The 20,673-nt window shown below is 36.1% G+C and overlaps 1 protein-coding gene and 1 pseudogene across 5 annotated transcripts in view; both read left to right on the top strand.

The window, feature by feature from the left end:
* The window catches only part of LOC308656637 (protein SET-like), a 119,174-nt pseudogene that overhangs the window by 44,593 nt on the left and 53,908 nt on the right, over positions 1-20,673 (top strand). The window lies entirely within an intron of this gene.
* The window catches only part of DENND2C (DENN domain containing 2C), an 85,608-nt gene that overhangs the window by 25,476 nt on the left and 39,459 nt on the right, over positions 1-20,673 (top strand). For all 4 annotated transcript variants that reach the window (XM_081307906.1, XM_081307907.1, XM_081307908.1 and 1 more), the window contains exons 2-5: positions 15,685-16,698; positions 17,510-17,646; positions 18,032-18,144; positions 18,939-19,106. In XM_081307906.1, coding sequence (XP_081164032.1) covers positions 15,872-16,698; positions 17,510-17,646; positions 18,032-18,144; positions 18,939-19,106 — 1,245 coding nt within the window. In that variant the 5' untranslated portion in view covers positions 15,685-15,871. The remainder of the gene's footprint in view (positions 1-15,684; positions 16,699-17,509; positions 17,647-18,031; positions 18,145-18,938; positions 19,107-20,673) is intronic.

A 20,673-nucleotide genomic window follows, 5' to 3' on the forward strand; every position in this document is an offset into this window, starting at 1 on the left:
TATAAATGAGGATTTTAAGGCTTTGGAGAGGTTGAGTACAAAGCCATATGGCTAAGTGAGATCCAGAAGATTTAAATTCAGGTGTCTAGCTCCAAAGCCTGTACTATATATCATGATACCTCCCTTATAAACTCAATACCATTGTCTCTGCCTAAGTTTTATAATGTACCTGTTTTTGTGGTTGGTCTCACTAACTGCTGAGTTGAGTAATTCTGTTCCTCTAGGAACAGATTTCTTACATTCAGAGAATCTTCTTGTCTCTTTCCCACTCTCTTAAAAAAAAAAAAACTTAAAAAAGATTTTTAGTAAGGAGTCCAAACATAAAAGGAGCATATTTTCTCCTCAGAGATTTTGTATTGTCAACATAGTAATAGCAATTAGTAAGTAACAAATTGAATTATAGTAATAAACACCAAAACTTTAATAAAAACCCAAAGGCTATTTGTTATTACAATATCTGGATGCATTATACTCTTCTCTTAACAGCATTGCTTATTGTGATAATTTATGGAGTTTTTGTTTGTTTTTAGTTTTTGTAGTGCTGCAGACTGAATCCAGGGCCTCCTGGGCTCTGGGTAAGCACTGTCCTATTGAGCTACATTTCCAAACCCAATTTATGTTTTTGTATACTTTCCAAGAACTTATTTTGTTCTATGTTGATATGTAAAATTTACCTTTAGGTTTCCAAACAACTTGAGTGCAGGTGTTGGATCTAGCAACAGACTATTATTTTCTTTAAGGATTGGTGTCCTACTATCTATTCTCTAAACTTCTTGCTTAGCACTGGAGTGAACTTTAATGTTTCTAGAACAGAGACTTCCCAGATTTTTTTGAACACTCCTCAAAATAAACACATTTTCAATGGAGATGCACACACACCTGAAACCAATATTCCTGGGCTTACTCACATGCAGCATACTCCACTTTTTTTGTTCTACACTATTTCATTTCATTGAAAACATTTTAAAAACTTTCAGTTAGAATATAGAAAGATTGGGCTGGGGATGTGGCTCAAGCGGTAGCGCGCTCGCCTGGCATGCGTGTGGACCGGGTTCGATCCTCAGCACCACATACCAACAAAGATGTTGTGTCCGCCGAGAACTAAAAAATAAATATTAAAAAAAAATTCTCTCGCTCTCTCTCGCTCTCTCTCTCTCTCCTCTCTCTCACTCTCTCTTTAAAAAAAAAAAGAATATAGAAAGATTTGAAAGACTTTTGCTCCCATAGTAACAAAAACATAGACAAAATAAAAATAATATATTTCTCTGGAGCCAGTGAATAGCAGTGGACACAATTCCAAAGTAAAATGAGCCCCTCAAAAGTGGTCAGAGAGCCACAAAAACTCTTATACCTGGAGACTTATACATGGTCTGGATACAAATAGCCCTGACATGTTCGGGAAGTTCAGTAAAGCCTTAATTAACAGTGTCAACTGTGGGAATCGGAATGTGGATTGGAATCTGGAAGAATTCCAAGTATAAAACCAACTGGCCCAAGAATTATCTTCTGAGTCACCCTTCTCTCAGTTTTTGCTAAGAAAGCAGCATTGCAGGAGGACATGAAGAGATTCCATAGATCCATGTGTTTGTGCAGTGGTGCCTCGTCAGAGTTGAATAGGGTCAATCATAAATATTTGAAACTGTAGCTGAGCTCTTTCCTGCTCAAACACTGACAAGATTTAAAAGCAGTCACTCAAGAGGTTAGAGATTTGACTAATTCCAGGAAAATTCCTTGTAATAAGTCCTGTCACCCAAACTTAGCTCCACTTGACTAAGGAGAAAGCTGAATGATCAGCCCTTCAATCTAATTGCCAGAGGAAAGGCTTGAAGTCTTAGGAATAAGTAAAACAAACAAATGAAAAGTGCACCTTATACTCTATTGGTCTTTTTTGGACAGTGTTAAGAATATTGTTTAAAATAACAAGACATTAGGGCTAGTAGTGTAGCTCTGTGGTAGAATGTGTGCCAAGCCTTGGATTCAATCCCTATCACCAAATAAAATAAAATCACAAGACAAAAGAAGAAACAGAAAAATGTGAACCATAAAAAAAGAGGAAATGGAGTCATTATAAGGAAACATGAAGTTAAACAACTAGGACTTTAAGATGATTATAAATATGTTAAATATCATCATTAATAAGTGAATAATCAAGATTTACATACAAGAAAACTGAAATCCAGAAAGAAGAAGTGACTTTCTTAGGTCACACAGCTAATGAGTTGCAAGATTATGACTAAACTCGGTTTCCTCTGATTTTTAGGCCACTACTCTTTGGGGAACCGTGTAGCATATTGAGTGGAAAAAGCAAATTGAGTAGTCATATTCAGATCTGAATCCCAGCTCCACTAGCTATTGGGACCTTGAACTATTTGGGAAAGTCATTTATCTCCATCTTTCAGATGAAAAATGTGTCAAAAAGAGATTATTACCTACTTTATGTGGTTGAGGGAGGATTGTACTCTTTGTTAAAGTACCTTGCGTATTATAGAGAAGTTCTCTTCTCCTCTATTTACTGTATTATGCTGCCCTCCTCTTTTTTAATCAATGGAGAATTTTTTGGAAAGGTCATTTTTCCCAGAGAAGGGTATCTCATCTCTTTCCTGAAATCAGTCATCCTTATGACACCAAGAATAATTCTGTTTCCATTGGACTATGTTCCTTCTAGTAGCTAAGTAGATTGGAATCCTTTTGGCAACTATTATTTGTTTCTCAAATGAACAATCATTTTGGCACTAAACATGAAACTGGTGTTGTAGAAATAGGCATTTACACCTAATTTCCCTCTTTCCCAGGACAAAAAAAAAAAAAAAGCTGAAATCTCAGGGTAAAACTGCAATGAATAGCATACATAAGATTCCTTCAGGGCTGAATGTATTACTAAGAAAGAAATTTTTGATTATTCAGATGTTTAAGAATATAGTTTTGGGGCTGGGGATATGGCTCAAGCGGTAGCGCGCTCGCCTGGCATGCGTGCGGCCCGGGTTCGATCCTCAGCACCACATACCAACAAAGATGTTGTGTCCGCCGAGAACTAAAAAATAAATATTAAAAATTCTCTCTCTCTTCCCTCTCTCACTCTCTCTTTAAAAAAAAAAAAAGAATATAGTTTTGATAGAATATAGCTCAGTGGTAGAGTTTGGGCTTAGCATGTGAGAAGCCCTAGGTTTAACCCCCAGCACCAAAAAAGAAAAGAAAATGAAATAATATGGTTGTGTGACAATTTATTTTAGAAGTATTTTGGATTTCTTCATCAAAATCTGTTCAGAGGAAGCTAATACTGGTTCTATAGAATCTTTGCTTGAATATAGTGATTTTTGTTTAGAGTAATTAGCAAACTTTATTCAGCATACATTCACTTCTTCCAAATGTTATTCTGAAATTCTTCATAAATATAGGGCCTTCTTAATAAGTTCAGAGCTTCCTTTTCCTCGATCCCAAAGCAGAAAGCCTAATGTGAAAATTAGAAATATGATTGTTTTATGAAAGTTAGTCAAATTCTCTCCAAAGTGAAATTCACCATATTTGGATTTTGCTTATTGCAGTAATGCATTTATTAATACTGTTCAATTCAGTGATTCCCATTTTATTATTAAGGATACAGAAGACCAGTACTGATTACTTTGAGGTACAGTAACTTCAACAAAAGTGGCCATTTGGTTGGGCTGGGGATATAGCTCAGTTGGTAGAGTGCTTGCCTCACCTGCACAAGGCCCCGGGAACCACCAAAAATAAACAAGAAAAAAAAAAACCTGGGCCATTTGTTTTTAAATTTGATACTGGCAGTGTTTTCCCTTAGAACACTCATATTCAAGAAATTAAATCCTATTGCTGTTTTTTTTTTTGTTTTGTTTTTTTTTTTGCCTAGGAAACAATCAGAGAACTCAATGGCTCTGACTCTGGCAGAGGAAGAACAAACCATAGTTACTGTCATTTTTAATACCAGCTTTGAAGTAAAAGAAAAACCTTGGAATTTTTAACCTGGGTAATAACATTTATCTTTGAGCTGAAGTATGTTCACCTATAAATATGTGCATAAAAATATATATTGAAGTTGTTATGAAGAGGAAAAGAGGCATATTCACTGAAACTGCTTTATAACTGACAATACTGTGCAAATTAAGAATGAAGTAAATAACATATTTTAAATATTTTTAAAAGTCAGAATGAAAGCCTCAGGCTTGGTGATGCCTCATAGTAACCTCAGTGGCTCGGGAGGCTGAGGCAGGAAGATTCCAAGTTCCAGAACAGCCCAGGCAATTTAGTGAGACTCTATCTCAAAATAAAAATTTAAAAAAGGGGTAGGGATAGAGCTCAGTGGTAGAGCATCCCTGGGTTCAACCCCCAGTATTGGGGGAAAAAAAATCAGGATGATTTTTCTCATTCATATTAAAAGTAAAAATTTCAAGACAATACTTATTTTATCCTTCATCATTTTTTTTCACTTTTGAAATTAGCACTTTTGTGATATAATTTCATACAATGAAGTGCATCCATTTGAAGAGTATTGTCAATGAATTTTGGCAATTGTGTTTACTTACATAACTACCACTTCTACAGCTTATATTTCATCACCTTAGAAAGTTTCCTCATCCTCTTTTGTAGTTAATTCTCACCTGCTGGCCCTGTGCAACTGGTCAAACTTTCTTTCATTAAATATGATTTTATGTCATCTAGAGTTTCATATAAGCTGGATCATGAAATATGCACTCTTTTGTTTCTCTGTGTTTTTAAAATATATCCATGTTATCATGCATATATCATTAATTTATTCCTTTTTATTGCTGAGTAATATTCCATTGTATAAATGTATCATGGTCTGTTTATGCATACATCTGTTGATGACCTTTGGGTTATTTCTAGTTTACAAATATGAATAAAGCTATGAATATTCATGTAAAGGTATTTATAAGAACATGTTTTCCTTTCATATATAATACTAATGAAATTGCTGTGTTATATGGCAGTCATGTTTACTTTTAAAAGAAACTACTGGGTGGATGTGGCATTGCAAGTCTGTAATCCCAGCTACTTGGGAGGCTGAGGCAGGAGGATCACAAGTTCAGGTCTACCTGGACAACTTAGTGAAACCCTGTATCAAAGAAAAAAATAATAAAAGGTCAGGGAAAGTAGCTTAATGGGAGAAGCACTTGTCTTCCATGTGTGAGGATCTGGGTTTCATCCGTAGTCCTACAATACAAAACCAAAACCAAAACCAAAAACACCGTGACAAACTATTTTCTAAAGTAGTTGGGCTCTGATTTAAGACAGCCGATTCATAATGGGGAGGGGAGCATGGGAGGATTAGATGAACTCTAGATCAGGCAAAGGGGGAAAGGGGAGGGCGGGAGGGGAAGGGAGAGAGCACAGTGGTAGGAAAGATGGTGGAATGAGATGGACATCATTACCTTAGTACATGTATGAAGACATGAATGGTGTGACTCTACTTTGTATACAACCAGAGACATAAAAAATTGTGCTCTAGATGAGTATTATGAATTATAATGCATTCTGCTGCATATGTAACAAATTAAAATGAAAAAATTTAAAAAATAAAAATAAAGTAGTTGGGTACCATATTGCATCCAGTGATGTTTGAATTCCAGGTGCTTCAGTACTTTGTATTACCATTCTTTTAAGTTTTAGCCATTCTAGTGGGTGTGTAGTGATATCTCATGTTTTAATGTTTATTTCTTTGATGACTAATAATGGTGTGCATGTTTTTTTAAAAAAGATGATTTTTTTAATGATGTAGAAGTTGTCATGGAATTCTATATCAAAGTGGACTTTCAAGATATTTACATTTTATCTGATGTCAAATCACTTTGTGCTACACAAAGAAATGTTAATGGGATATGTAAAATTAGTCTTCTCTGCATTCTTTTTCTTATTGATAAAGTTTTAAAGTAGCATACAACAGACTAACAAGTGTCTTTTGGACTTTGGTAGGAACAGGTTTTAATTTGACAATTTGCTTTGTTTTATAACTTCTCATATTTTGGCAAACTAGGCTTTGACTGTAGGTGTAGTGTATTCAGAGAGCTCTCTAACCACCACTACCATGTACTTTTAAATAATTTCTTTCTTTCTTTCAGCCTTTTTTTTTTTTTTTTTTTTGGTGCTGGAGATTGAACCCAGGGCCTTATGCGTGGGAGGCAAGCATTCATTCTACCAAATGAGCTGTATCCCCCAACCCTTGAAATAGTTTTATTGTCCCCAAAAGAAATTTGAAAGCCTGGGCCCCATGGTAGTGACTGTCCAATTTGACATTCCTGTCAGCAGTGAATCATGGTTCTCATTTCTCCACCTGCTCATTAACACTTATCATTATCTTTCTGTCTTAGCCATCCTGGTAGGTATGGTGTTCATCTTTTCATGTGTTTTATTGTGCTTATTGGCTACTCATAATTCTTTTGTAAAGTATCCCGCTCACACCTTACTCATATTTTAATTGTGGTGTTTGATTTATGCAGTCATAATAATTAATACAATCTGGATTTAATATTAATATATCTGGATATATTAATATTTCTAGATAAGTCATTGTCAAATATATATCTACATATATAGCTATATAGTAGCTATATATATGTATACATTATATATATATATATAAAATATTTTCTCCCAGTCTTTGACTTTCCATTTCATTTGTAAACCAACATCTTTAGATGCAAAATGGGTTTTAATTTTGATGTAGTACAGTTTATCAATTATTTTTTCTTTATGATCAGACATGTTTTATTTTATAGCTGGGTGTGGTGGCACAGTGTTGCAGGAGGCTGAGGTAGGAGGATTGCAAGTTCAAGGCCAGCCTCATCAAATTAGCAAGGCCCTAAGCAACTTAGTGAGACACTGTCTCAAAATAAAATATAAAAAGGGCTGGGGGTGTGGCTGCCTGGTTAAGCGCCCCTGGGTTCAATCTCTGGTACCAGTTTGTGTGTGTGTGCCCCCAATACCAGAAGTCTTTTTCTTCCTCAAAGTAATAAAGATTTTTTTCCCTATTTTTTCTCCCAGAAAAATCTGTAGTTTTAGTTCTTAATATTTAGGATTATGATCTACATTAAGTTAATTTTTGTAAATGGTGTGGGTAATGGTGGACTTTATTTTTTTCATATGGATATCCATTTGTTCCAGTGCCATATTGAAAAGATTATTCTTTCCCCAGCTTTGTGGGAATCAATTGACTGTATAACTGTGGGTCTGTTTCTGAACTCTGTGCTCTTCTACTGATCCATTTGTCTATTCTATCACAAAAATATGTTGTTGTGATTACTGTAGCTTTATGTGTTGTAGTCAGGTAGTATATGCCCTCTAACTTTATTCTTCTTTTTGAAGAATCCTTTGTATTTTCATTTAAATTTGAAAATCAACTTATTGATTTCTACAATAAAGCCTGCTGTGATTTTCATTGGGATTATGTTGCATCTATAGATCAATTTTGAGAGAATTTGATATCTTCTTTTTAGTATTTATTTTTCAGTTTTCGGTAGACACAACATCTTTACTTTATTTTTATGTGGTGCTGAGGATCGAACCCAGTGCCCCATGCATGCCAGGCGAGCGAGTTACTGCTTGAGCCACATTCCCATCCCAGAATTTGATATCTTAACAGAATGAAATCTTCTAGTTCGTTTATGTACAATATCTCTCTGTTTAGTTATTCTTTGATTTTTTTTCTCAGCATTCATTGTACAGATCTTTACTCCTAAATATTTCATGGTTTGTATGTTACATGTTATTTCAGATTTTGTATTCTAATTATTCTTAGTGTGTAGAAGTACATTTAAATCTTGTATGTTAACTATGTAACCTGAGAACTTGCTAAATTCTCCTATGGAGTCTGGTAGTTTGTAGTTGCTGGTGTTTCTACATGTCCAATCATTGTTTGCAAAAAAGGAAAGTTTTACTTCTTTTCTGATCCTTAATTTCCCTTGCCATATTGCATTGCGTTTTCTTATATAATGTTAAATAAAAATAGTGAGGGAATGGGCTGAGGATGTAGCTCAGTGGTAAAGTGCTTGCCTCATATGTGTGAGGCACTGGGTTCAGTCCTCAGCACCACATAAAAATAAATAAAGATACCGTGTATTCATCTACAATGAAATAAATATTTTTAAAAAATAGTGAGAGAAGATGTCCTTGTCGTCTTTCCCATTTTTAAATGAAATCACGTAATATATTAGCAGTGGTTTCTTAAACATCCTTTGTCAGATAGTGGAAATTCTCTTCTAATTTGCTCTAGAGGTTTTTCTGTTCCTCCCCCGCCAATCACAAATGAGTATGATTTTTTCAAATCCTTTTTCTGCATCCACTAAGATAATCATGTAGGGTTTGTTTGGTTTTGGCACTGGGGATTTAACCCAGGGATGCTTTACCACTGAGCCACATCCCTAGCCCTTTTAACTTTTTATTTTTGAGACAGGGTCTCACTAAATTTCTTAGGGCCTCACTAAATTGCTGAGGCTGGTCTCAAACTTACAGTATTTCTCCTCAACTTCCCAAGTCACTGGGATTACAGGCAGGTACCACCGCTCCCAGTTTAAAAGAGAATTAAACCATTGACTTTTTTTTTTTAATTCAGTTATTTTTAGATGGAATGATGGCACTCAAATTTCCTTGTAGGCTATATATAGAAGAATATAATATTGAAAACAATAGTACATTTTATGCAGGATTGGCACTGGGAGTTTCTGTTTATAGTGAAATTTGTTGAGGCAATAGAGCATGCACCAGGGCCATGGAGCCTCAATTCATGCATGGTTCTACCTCCTGTCACTTCCTCTTTGTGGGTTATCTGCTACCTTCTCCAGCCTCCTGGCAAACCTGCACTTGCCTGATTTCTCCTTCTCTGTCTCCAACCTGCAGTCACTGTACCATGCAGCCTGGGTGTAGGAGGGTTGAAGTTGGTCACACATGCCCCTTAATGTCTCAGGTAGGGCATGACAGTGTCTGTCTGGCCCCATGATGGCAGCACCAAGGTGTATCCTGGGGTCAACCAGGTGGGGACTTTGGCTTTACAGAGGCAAACCTCTCATCCATCCCTTTTCTAGATATCCAGACACTGAGTGTCACTTGGGCAGAGGTTCACAGATCTTGGAGGGCTTTTGTTCATCATAGGTTGGAGCAGCAGGTCCATGGGATGGGGAGACAGACACCTGATTGAACTTCCTTGGACTCTGCCCCAGCCAGCACTATGGCATATTGATTTGGCAGCTGGCAGAAGGGGGACTTCAGTAGCCATTAGACCCAGCATAGGGCTGGGCTCCCATGTTCATATGAAGAATTGCACTCACCCCATAATTATCCTGAGGCCTGGGAACCTTCTCTTGGCTGGCTCCATGCCTGGGGATACTTTGTCTCTCTGTGAATATGGCTTTTGTTTGTTTCATCTGGCAACTGGAGGCAACCATCAGGACAAGCCAAATATTAATTACTTACTTTCACTGATTCTTCATACAAGTTAAATGCACTGATAGTTGCATTTAAAATGGGCATTGTGATATATATATATATATATATAAATTGTAAAGTTCAGACTAATAATATTTTTTACAACATTAAATATCAAATAAAATATACACAATAAGTTGAAAGAGAGGTAGCAGAAGGAGGAAAAAAAAAGAAAGAAAAAATAGAGGCACTTTCCCTGCCTTTTTAAAAGAAGCCTCACACTTGTAATTTGCACTTGGACCTGTGAATTGTCACTGTGCTAAGTGCAGGTCTGCTGTTGACAGTTTCTCACAACTTTTGTTTGACTGAAAAAACTGATGAAAATTTATAAAAAGTGTGTTTATTTTACCTTCATTTTGAAGAATATGTTTAGAATTCTAGATTCAATGGTTTTCCATCAGCACCTTAAAATGTTTACTTAGTTATCTGGCTTACTTTGTTTTCCTTATGGGAAATTATGTGAGTGTGTATGTGTATATTTTGTGTGTGTGGGTGTGTATGTGTGTGTGTGGTGCTGGCGATTGAACCCAGGGCCTTGTGCATGTGATGCAGGCACTCTACCAACTGAGTTATATCCCAACCCTGAAATTATACATATTTTACACTGGTTACTGTTTATTTAATTATGTGTGTGTGTGTGCACGCTAGGAAATGAACTCAGGGTCTTGTACATGTTAGACAAGCACTAAGCTATATCCCCAGAACCTTTTTTTTTTTTTTTAAAGAGAGAGAGAGAGAAGAGAGAATTTTTTTTTTTAATATTTATTTTTTAGTTTTCGGCAGACACATCATCTTTGTTTGTATGTGGTGCTGAGGGTCGACCCCTGGACGCACGCATGCCAGGCGAGCGCGCTACCGCTACCGCTACCGCTTGGGCCACATCCCCAGCCCCTCAGAACCTTTTTTAAATGATTTTATTTCGAGACAGGGATTCGCTAACTTATCCAGATTAACCTCAAAAACTTGCAGTCTACCTTCTTCAGACTTCTGAGTATCTTCTGGCCACTTCTAAAAAATTTTCTTTTTATCACTGTTTTTTAGCACTTTGTTTATGATTTATTTGCCTTGTGGCTCTCTTTGTGGTTATCTCATTTGGGGTTTGTTGAGTCTCTTGAATCTCAAGAGTTTAGAGTTTTCATCAAATTAGAACAATTTCATGCATTATTACTTGAAATATTTAGGTTTTTAATTAACATTTATTTTTCAGTTGTAGGTGGACACAGTACCTTTATTTTTTAAAATTTATTTTCATGTGGTGTTGAGGACTGAACCCAGTGCTCTCACACATGCTAGGCAAGCACTGTACCTCTGAACCACAACCCCATCCCCAAAATATTTAGTTTTTATTCCCTCCTCTTCATTTCTGGGACTCCAGTTATATGTAAGGTAAATCACTGAATATTGTTTCAATGAGGTTTGGGTTTTTTTATTTGTTTGTTTTTTTTTTTGTTTTGTTTTGTTTTAGCCTTTCTGTGTTTCAGAAGGTTTTTTTTTTTTTTTTTTTTTTTTTTTTTAATAGTTGCTGTTGTTACTTGTTCAACTTCACTGGTCATTTCTTCTGAAATATCTAAAAAATTGATCATTCAACCCATGTAATGAATTTTTCATTTATTGTCTTTTAAAAATGACTTCCATGGGCTGGGGATGTGGCTCAAGCGGTAGCGCGCTCGCCTGGCATGCGTGCGGCCTGGGTTCGATCCTCAGCACCACATACCAACAAAGATGTTGTGTCCGCCGAGAACTAAAAAATAAATATTAAAAAAAAATTTTTCTCTCTCTCTCTCTCTCTCTCTCTCCCCTCTCTCACTCTCAAAAAAAAAAAAATAAATAAAAAATAAAAATAAAAGACTTCCATTTTTCTCTTCACTATGCCGTGCTTTCTTTTTAAATTTATGAATATATTTATAACAGCCAACTTGAAGTTCTTTTCTGCTGACTCCCTCTTGTCTTTCATTTTTTATTGTATTTCTGTTGACTGATTTTTCTGCTGGTTTGGGTCTCATTTTCTTAGCATGTTTATAATTTTGATTGAATGCTGGCTTTATAAATGTTACTTTCCTGCATGTCTGAATGTTGCTGTCTTCATATAAAAATTATTGAGTTTGGATTTTGTGAGAACTTACTTGTGAGTCAGCTTAATTCTTGTTAGGGTGACTCTGAATTAAGCTTTTCTGGTTTAGTCCTACTGGTAAGTCATAACTTCCTGGCATCTCTACTGAGTTATCTATATGTTTGAGGTCATTGCTCTGCTGTTGAAATTTGAATATTTCCCACAACTGTGTTGGAACTCTGGGTACTGGTTCCCACGTAGTTGTTCTTTTCCCATGTGTTGAGTATTGTCTGGTCTTAAGTAGTAGTACCCGTGCTCGCTTCGGCAGCACATATACTAAAATTGGAACGATACAGAGAAGATTAGCATGGCCCCTGCGCAAGGATGACACGCAAATTCGTGAAGCGTTCCATATTTAAAAAAAAAAAAATTAAGTAGTAGTACCCTATGCATAGCACCTTAGTGTTTGGCCCCAGCTTTCAGGGGATCCTGTGTAAATTTCTGGAACTTTTTCTCTGTGCTAATCCTTCCTTTCTGATACTCTGCCTCGAAAATGAAAATTCTATCTCTTTCAGTCTCTCCAAACTCAAATCTCTTCATCCTCAATTCAGCAAGGTTGCTGTGTACTGTTTGGGTTCCCCTCTCAATCCTGCTTTGTGGATTTTCCAAGGAGAAAGCTAGGGTCTGTCTCATTTGTCTCCCTTCTTTCAGGGACTACAGCTCTGTGATGTTGGTTATGTAGGATAGGAAAACATTTGTTATATATATTTGTCCCATTTTGTAGTTATTTATGTGGGGAAGTCTAGTCTAGTTTCTAGTTCAGTTATTCTGTTTTGGCCAGAAGTGAGTGTCTTTCTGGTCCCTTTAATTAGTTTTATTTTACTTGAGGTTAATATTTACATACTGTGAAATTAACCATTTTGCTCCTTCATTTTGTAAATCAGCTTTGAGAATGTTCCAAATTCTTCTCATTTCTTATATCAGGTACTTATGTCTAATCAAATAAAATATTTTGAAAGGTTTGGAGAAACTTGACTTGAGTCAGTGAAATGTTCTCCTAGAGAACTTCATTTATGTGAATGAATTTAGATTGGTTACTTTTACTATACTAAAAACAGAATCCTAAATATGATAGGTTGTTATAGATTATATTTTAAACTGGCAAACACTTGATGTATTTCTTAGATGAAAGTAAATACCCAGAAGAGCAATAGAAAATAAAAACAAAGGAACATGATTTAGAATCACCACCTGGGCGTGGTGGTGTACACCTATAATCCCAGCTACTTAGGAGGCTAGGCAGAAGGATCACAAATTCAAGACCTGCTGGGCAACTTAGTGAGACCCTGTCTCAAAATAAAAAATATAAAGGTCTGGGGATGTAGCTCAGTGGTAGAGTACCCCTGGGTTCAATCCTTAGGACTGTGGGGGATCACCTTCAAGCATTTTGTTTTATTATACTTTTAAAAAGCATGCTTGGGTTGGGGATGTAGCTCAGATTTAGAGTGCTTGCTTATCATGCAAACAAACAAGAAACTGTTGCACTTGATTTTTCTTATTTATACTTCTCTGTTCTCTTGAGGAACTGAATGACTTCTACCTGCTCTTCTGTGGAGATTATCCATTGTAGTTACCTGTGCTCTTTTTTGTGTGTCCTGCTTGACTTAGTAGTCTGGAGAAGTCTTTGACTCATTTTGTGCTATTAAGAAAAGAAACAAAACGTTTCTTAAAAGTGTTGATTTTTGCAACCTCTGTTTCAGTTAGCACTATTGAAGCAAGGTTGAAAAAGCAATCTGCAGGGACACATGTGCGTATGAATAAGTTAGCTAAATTTAGGAAGTTTTCAAATGATGAAGCTTGGGAGAGAGGTAGCACTTGAAAATTAGGCCAGCACTTAGGGGTAGAAAGTCTATCAATAGTGGCTGTCAAGACAAAAAACTGGCAGGGCCTGGGGAAGAGGTGCTAGGAAGCAAGGTGGCTCAGAACATGAGAGGTCTGAAGCAACTTTTATTTAACAAGTGGTTTTTATTTTTTTTTGGTGGGACCATATCACAACTTGTGTGTGAAGACTTGTGTGTTGTATTATAAAGGGAATAAATTTAATTTGGCAAAAATTAGAACTATAAAATCAGTTATAAAGACAGATTTTCCATGTTTAAATACAGTCATAGATGTAGTTAATATGCATTAACACTTTTTTATATTTGAAATAGTTTATTCATTTTTTGAAAGTTGCAAGGCGTTAGTACATACATTAAGTGTAAGTAGGCCTTCTCTGTAATACCTGCAGATGAGAGGAGTGGCTTATGCCGCTGTGCTACTCTGTTGCCACTAAAACATTATCAGTCCATACACAGCATTTATACTTGTGTTTGAATTCCATAGATTTAGCCATTTGTTACCAGCAATTTTCAAGTTAAAAAAAAAAATGTTGTATAGCCCTGACAATTTTCATGGTTTTTTTTCCCCCTCAGTTTGACCTATTGACACAGCATGTTGACCATAGAAAAATAAAGAAAAGGTTAATAAGGATAGGAACCTCAAGGCTTACAGGAGCCACAAATAACAACTCCTATCTGGTCAATAGTGAAGAAAACATGAGTCTTAAAGATACCTTGAAATCCTTAGGAATCCCCTATAAGCATTAGAAACAAGAAAAGGATTATGGGAGTTTTAATAAGATTTTCACATTCTATGCATTACTTTTATTAGGAGTTCTGTGGGGTTTCATATTGTTTGTTATGGTTTTCCTTGTCTGCATGAGTTTAATTTAAGGGTTTTTAAAAAAATATTTTAGTTGTTAATAGACCTTAATTTTATTTATTTTTTGATGTGTGATGCTGAGAATCGAACCCAGTGCCTCACACATGCTAGGCAAGCGCTCTGCCGCTGACAGCCCAGCGACTAATTTAAGGTTTTTGAGAATGATTTTCTTTGCATAGGTCATCCCCAAAGTTTATTTGCTGGCAAGGCTGGTTTTCCTACCAACTGTGGGAATGGTTTAAGTGAAAGTTGATTGAGGTCCTGAAGAGCAGCTGTTGTGCCAAGAATAAAAGTGTGTGTGTGTGTGTGTGTGTGTGTGTGTGTGTGTTGTGTTTGTATCAGTTTTGGTCAGCTGGACCGACAGAGCTGGGCGAAGATATTTTCCTGCCTGTTAATCAAGGCCACACAGACAGAGCTCAAGGAAGGATGACTCCTACCTCAGGAAGTTTTGAGTCAATTGCTATATATAACTAGCATACAGTAGAACTTGAGAGCAGGTCTTTGTGCAGTTGGTAGGAAAAGTTTTCTGCCAAGTTTTACATTTGAGGAAACAGTTTATGGGCCTGACTGAGTGAAACCTCTTTACAGAAGGAAGGAACATGACAGTGACTGTAAGTATTTTTGCTGATTTCATTCAAGGGTGTGGTGGCAGAGGTGGGAAGTTCAGTCAGTGACAAAATAGGTTATTATATTTTAAAACAATGATAGTTCATGGCACCTTGGATTCTCTTTCGCATTGTCTGTATGGAATCCTGTGCTGCTAATAGTAAAGTTGAAATAAGCATATATGGTTGACTGATATTATCTATCAACGTAAGGAAGGAAGAATAAATTAATTATTTGGTGTGTTTATAAACTAATTGGCTCTTGCTTTGGATGTATACATAAACTTTTTTGTTCCTTGATATATCTTTGTATATGTGTCCTTTTTATAATAGTCCAGTTGTCCTTGTTTCATTAAGAGAGGGTTCATAATGAATTGATTTATTGTAAAATAATATTGTATACCTCTGTGTAACCTCTTTTTTTTAATATATCTTCATTTATTTTTATGAGGATCGAACCCAGTGCCTCACACCTGCGAGGCAAGCGCTCTACCACTGAGCTACAACCCCAACCCTGTGTGTGTGTGTGTGTGTGTGTGTGTGTGTGTAATCTCTTATAAAACCTCATTTTGTTTAACTTCAGGAAATTAAATATGCCTGATTATAAAAACTGACAACTTGAGAAATACCACAAGTAATGTTTTCTCAGTATTAAGTCACCATATCTGGAATACCTTCATGAAGTTGAATTATAAGCACATTTTTATATTTGTTATGTAAATGAATTATTTAGTGATAAGGTGGGCAATGTTTTAGTGGGATTTAAATCAGGAAATTATAAAACTGTGTTAACATATTCTTGTCTCATTTTAATAGGAATATTCAAGATAGAATTGTAGCCATTTTCAATGAAGATCAGTGATCAAAATTATTCTTTTTAAAGAGACATTTTCAAGTGCAACATGAAAGAAAAATATTGGAATCACTTTGATTTTGACAGTATAAGGAATATAGTACTTCATGGTTATTTGTAATGGAAGCTTTGTAAGATTCATCACTTGTCATGCACCCAACTGGGAACATGGATGTTGGTTTTTCTCGTTCCGCTGTTCAGACACTGTCAAGAAGCCACTGCAAAAACATAAAACAAAAAATTTCTCAGTGGGAAGGAAGGACTAATGGTATATCTAATCCAGCCAAGTGGCGTCCTAAAGACTTTGGAGTGAGATATAATAATTGTCACCAACAGATTCTTCCTAAGAAAAATTGTGTTCCTGAAGGTCAAAGCAAAAAGTTGGGTCTAACCAACTTTCAAAATGTAGGTTTAGATATGAATGAAAATGCCAAAAGCCACCATCAAAATGAGGATGAAAGTGAGAATCAGGAATATGATGACACACGCTGCTTTAAAAATGAATCGGAATCCAACTGGGTATGTTCCAGGGTCAAACAAATTGAAAACTGGAAAGAACTTGTTTTGGATCCAGAGACTTCATTACCTCCAGGAAATTTCTATACCTCACAGATATTGTGGAAAAAAATAGAAGCAATTCCCCCAGATAAAGTCTTAAATTTGACTTTAGAACATTGTGACTCTTCAGAAAAAGAATTGAATTTCAGAGTTCTGGATAGTTCATATGGAATAACCAAGAGCTTAGAAAATATTTACTCTGAACCTGAGGGGCAAGAATGTGGGCCTTCTATAAATCCTTTGCCAAAACCTCGTAGGACATTCAGATATTTATCTGAATCTGGTGTTGTGCCATGTAAAGAAAGAAACTGTGACAAAAAATACTGTGAAAATAATTCTTGTGCAGAATCTTCTTTGGCTTCTTCTCAGGAACCTGAACCAAAGAAATATGGTGGAAAAATCAGAGGTAGATCTAAAAGGTATGTATTTAGCCTATAGATAATGATTTGTAAATATTTTTCTTACAAAATTATTGAGCTTTTTTCCCCTTTTAAACCAATTTCCATTTTCCAGCTTAGGTTATGTCACTGATTTCAATGTACCAATATTGATTAACATGAAAGGAAAATAAGAAGGCAAAGTAGAAGGATAGGTAATACCTAAGACAATCTGCTGACATAAGAGCATCAGAAAACCTTCCAATTTGTATCTTTAAGAATTTGTAGGGTGGCATATGCCTGTAATCCCAGCTACTCAGGAGGCTGAGACAGGAGGATCACATAGTTAGAAGCCAGCCTGGACAATTTAGCAAGACCCTGTCCCACAATAAAATTAAAAAGCACCAAGGGTGTAGCTCAGTTGTAGAGCATTTGTCTAGCATGTGTGAGGCCCTGTAAGGGATAGTAGGTGGAACTCAGTGGTAGAGTGCTTGATTTAATTCCTAGTACACCAAAAAGGAAAAAAAAAAGGAAAGCAAAAGAATTGTAGGAAAGCAAGTATGTTTTTGTACTTCATTTAGGGCATGCTGGCCTTAGCCCCACTTTTAATTAGGGAGAGAACTTAATAAGAGAACCTAAAAGAGAACATGAATATGATTGGTTAAATCCTCCAATTTTCTCATGTGCAGAGGGCACCAGGCTAGTTTATTATTCTTAGATCTCTGATAAAAACACCTTTGTAATTTTGCACACAAGTTCTTTACTTACCAATTTCTGTCTACCCATACCAATTTAAAGAAGATAAGAGTTTTGAAAGATATGACTTTAAATAAAATGTATCTCCTTCCTTAAGGAAATCCTTTGAATTTGAGGATATTCAGCACTTTCGAAATCGGAACTCACGGAAGATCCATGAAGAACTTGGAAGAAATTCTGGTTCAGCACTTTATTACACGCAATCTGAGGATAATATCTATGAGGATATCTTATGTAGGTGTCCACAGCTTTGCAATTAAATTTAATAAGCATGTATTTGGTGATGTCCTTAACTGTAGGATGGTATTTTCTTTTATAATCAAACAAATCTCCTTCTAAGTTTGTCTTTGTAATATGGAGCCTTTAGTGTATAAATTGTTTTATTCTTGAATGATTTTTATATCTAGTGTAATAGACTGCTCAGTTCAGAAGTAATGTTTACAGTATAATATTTTGAGAATTTGTTTAGATTGGTTGAACACCCAAGGGGTTTATAAACTAAAGGGCCATTGATCTTGAGACTGTATCCCTTTTATTTTTATTTCTTGTGCTAGCTTCAGTCACTTTGTTTCCACTTAATTATGTTCCCCTAAGCAATTTTTTTTCATTATTTTTCAAGATCCCACCAAAGAAAACCCATATGAAGATATATCAGTGCAGCCTTTACCCATGTGGAGATCGCCTTCAGCATGGAAGCTACCACCCCCTAAAAGTGCTTTCAGAGCACCCAAGGTACAACCAGAGAATCACAGAAAACATTAGACTCTCACTTAGAATTTCTACAGAAAAGTTAAAATGGTTTAATTGAGGTCAAAACTAAGAGACACTGACAGGTTTTGTTGATGATGGTGGTATTTTTTTTTTTTTAAGTATACAGGTTTATTTTTTTTTTCCTTTGCCTTCTTGGTTTGGTTGTTATTATGTTAGCACTTCTAAAAAAAAAAAATGAATATGCCATTGTGGTGTTGCACACCTGTATTCAGGAGGCTGAGGCAGGAGGATTCCAAGTTTTAGGCCAGACCCTGTCTCAAAATAAAAAATTAACAACAACTAGGGATATAGCTCAGGAGTTGAACACCTCTGAGTTCAATCCCTAGTATTAAAGGAAAAAACAAACAACAACAACAAAAAACCCAAAAAGCAAAACCCAACAAGAATATGAGTGCCTTTAGATGGGCCACAAACTTTTCAGCTCACTATTGTTCCTACAACTCCCTATTAGTCTCACATCGGCCTGTGACCTACATTAACTGTGTGATGCCTGAAAGCATTTGAGACCCATGACTTGAGTTAGTGAAAACTAAGAACTTTGTTCTCTGGGTTTTTGATTACAGTGGAATAGGAGAAATGTCGGATTAGAAACCCCAGGAGCCATTTTGCTGTAATGCAGAAGAAATTATGTTGTCCTCATTTTAAAGGAAAGATAAATATATTTTTGGGATAGCTTTGCCTTTGCATGAAAAACACAGGCATTACCTAGATGATCTTTATCTTTATCTTTACCAGTACATCTTCTCCTTTTTTAGCTTCCTCCCAAACCACAGTTCCTTCGGAAGACTATGGAACTGAAAAGCTCCCAAGCTCATTTACGATCAAAGCTCACAAAGGATACCACTTTGCCTGTCACTTTAACTGAATGGAAACTTTTCCGAGCTGGAGAAGTTGCTAACAGGAAAAGGAGAAATCTTCCAAGGGTGAGGACTCCAGTATTTCCATTCTTCATATCTCACTTTAACGTTTCCATAAATGAAAATAAACAAGTTAGGGCTGGGGATGTGGCTCAAGCCGTAGCGCGCTCGCCTGGCATGCGTGCGGCCCGAGTTCGATCCTCAGCACCACATACAAACAAAGATGTTTTTTTTTTTTTTTTTTTAATATTTTTTTTTTCAAAGAGAGAGTGAGAGAGGGAAGAGAGAGAGAGAGAATTTTTTTTTTAATATTTATTTTTTAGTTCTCGGCGGACACAACATCTTTGTTGGTATGTGGTGCTGAGGATCGAACCCGGGCCGCACGCATGCCAGGCGAGCGCGCTACCGCTTGAGCCACATCCCCAGCCCCACAAACAAAGATGTTGTGTCCACCGAGAACTAAAAAATAAATATTAAAAAATTTAAAAAAAAAGAAAGAAAAAGGAAATAAACAAGTTATAAACTTTTTTTTGCTCATGCAAGAAAAGTACGTGAATGGCTTTTACCAGGGTTTCCCTATGGATTTGGAAAACCCAAATTACATGGAGCGCTTTCTTCAGTTGCTTTAGCTCTAGTTAAAGCTGCCTGTTTCAGGAAAGCACCAGACTCTCATACAAAAGGACATTCTATCAAGCTGGTTTCAGTGTTGTTCTCACTCATATGCAAAGTAAGTTCAGTTTTGTGCCTGAGTTTACAAATTTTTGAGTAATGATGAAGATATGCCATTCATTTGGGACAAAAATTTCCATTCATAGGAGAAAAAATGAATGGTTACCTGGGACTGAAAAGTATCAGCAGCCATACTGACTGAAATGACTTACTTCTCCTTTAAAGGAGAAAAGGCAAATGAAATTGAGGTTACTGGTAGACATATTTTCTTTTAGGAGAGACACATAAGAGATTACAGGAATATATTTTTAAATTCTCTGTGTTACTTCATTCATTCATTCAAGGTGTTTTCAAGATTGACAAAATTCTATGCAAAAATATTCAGTAATGAAGAATCAGATCTTTTAAATATTATTCCTTTCCTTAATCCAGTCTGAATCAGCTGCATGTATTCGTTTAGCACACAATTTTTGTACCTGATTTTAAACAAAAGTCACAGCTGTTTTTTGGCTTAGTGACTCAGATTGGTTCCTTGGGAAATATTCTGTTCCACAATTACTTTAATTCTTCTGATCTGTTTCATGCCTTTCCTCTTTAAAAATCAGAAGTTTAAAGAACTGCCAGAAGTCCTGCAGTAGCTCTCTCCCCTGGTAGATCATGCTGGAACAACAAAGCAGCCTCCCGCATGGCCCAGAAACAACAGATCATGGTTCATAAGGGGAAATATACAAATACCTAAGGGACTGTAGTTACGATTCCTAAATCTTGGTAGTAATTGTGTAGTATAGAGTTAAATGACACCACAGGAGATTTTGCATTGCTTTCAATTTCATTCCTCAGCTTTTTATGTACTATTAATCTCAAGTACTCAAAGCCTTTTCTCTGTCTGATGATGGGTGATAGGATCCAGCTCATCCTTCACTAGAATTTCCTGAGGTTTTTGGGAAATAAGAAGAGAGAAAAT

Source organism: Spermophilus citellus, assembly GCF_964194105.1.
Source record: "Spermophilus citellus genome assembly, chromosome: 9".
NCBI lineage: Eukaryota > Metazoa > Chordata > Mammalia > Rodentia > Sciuridae > Spermophilus > Spermophilus citellus.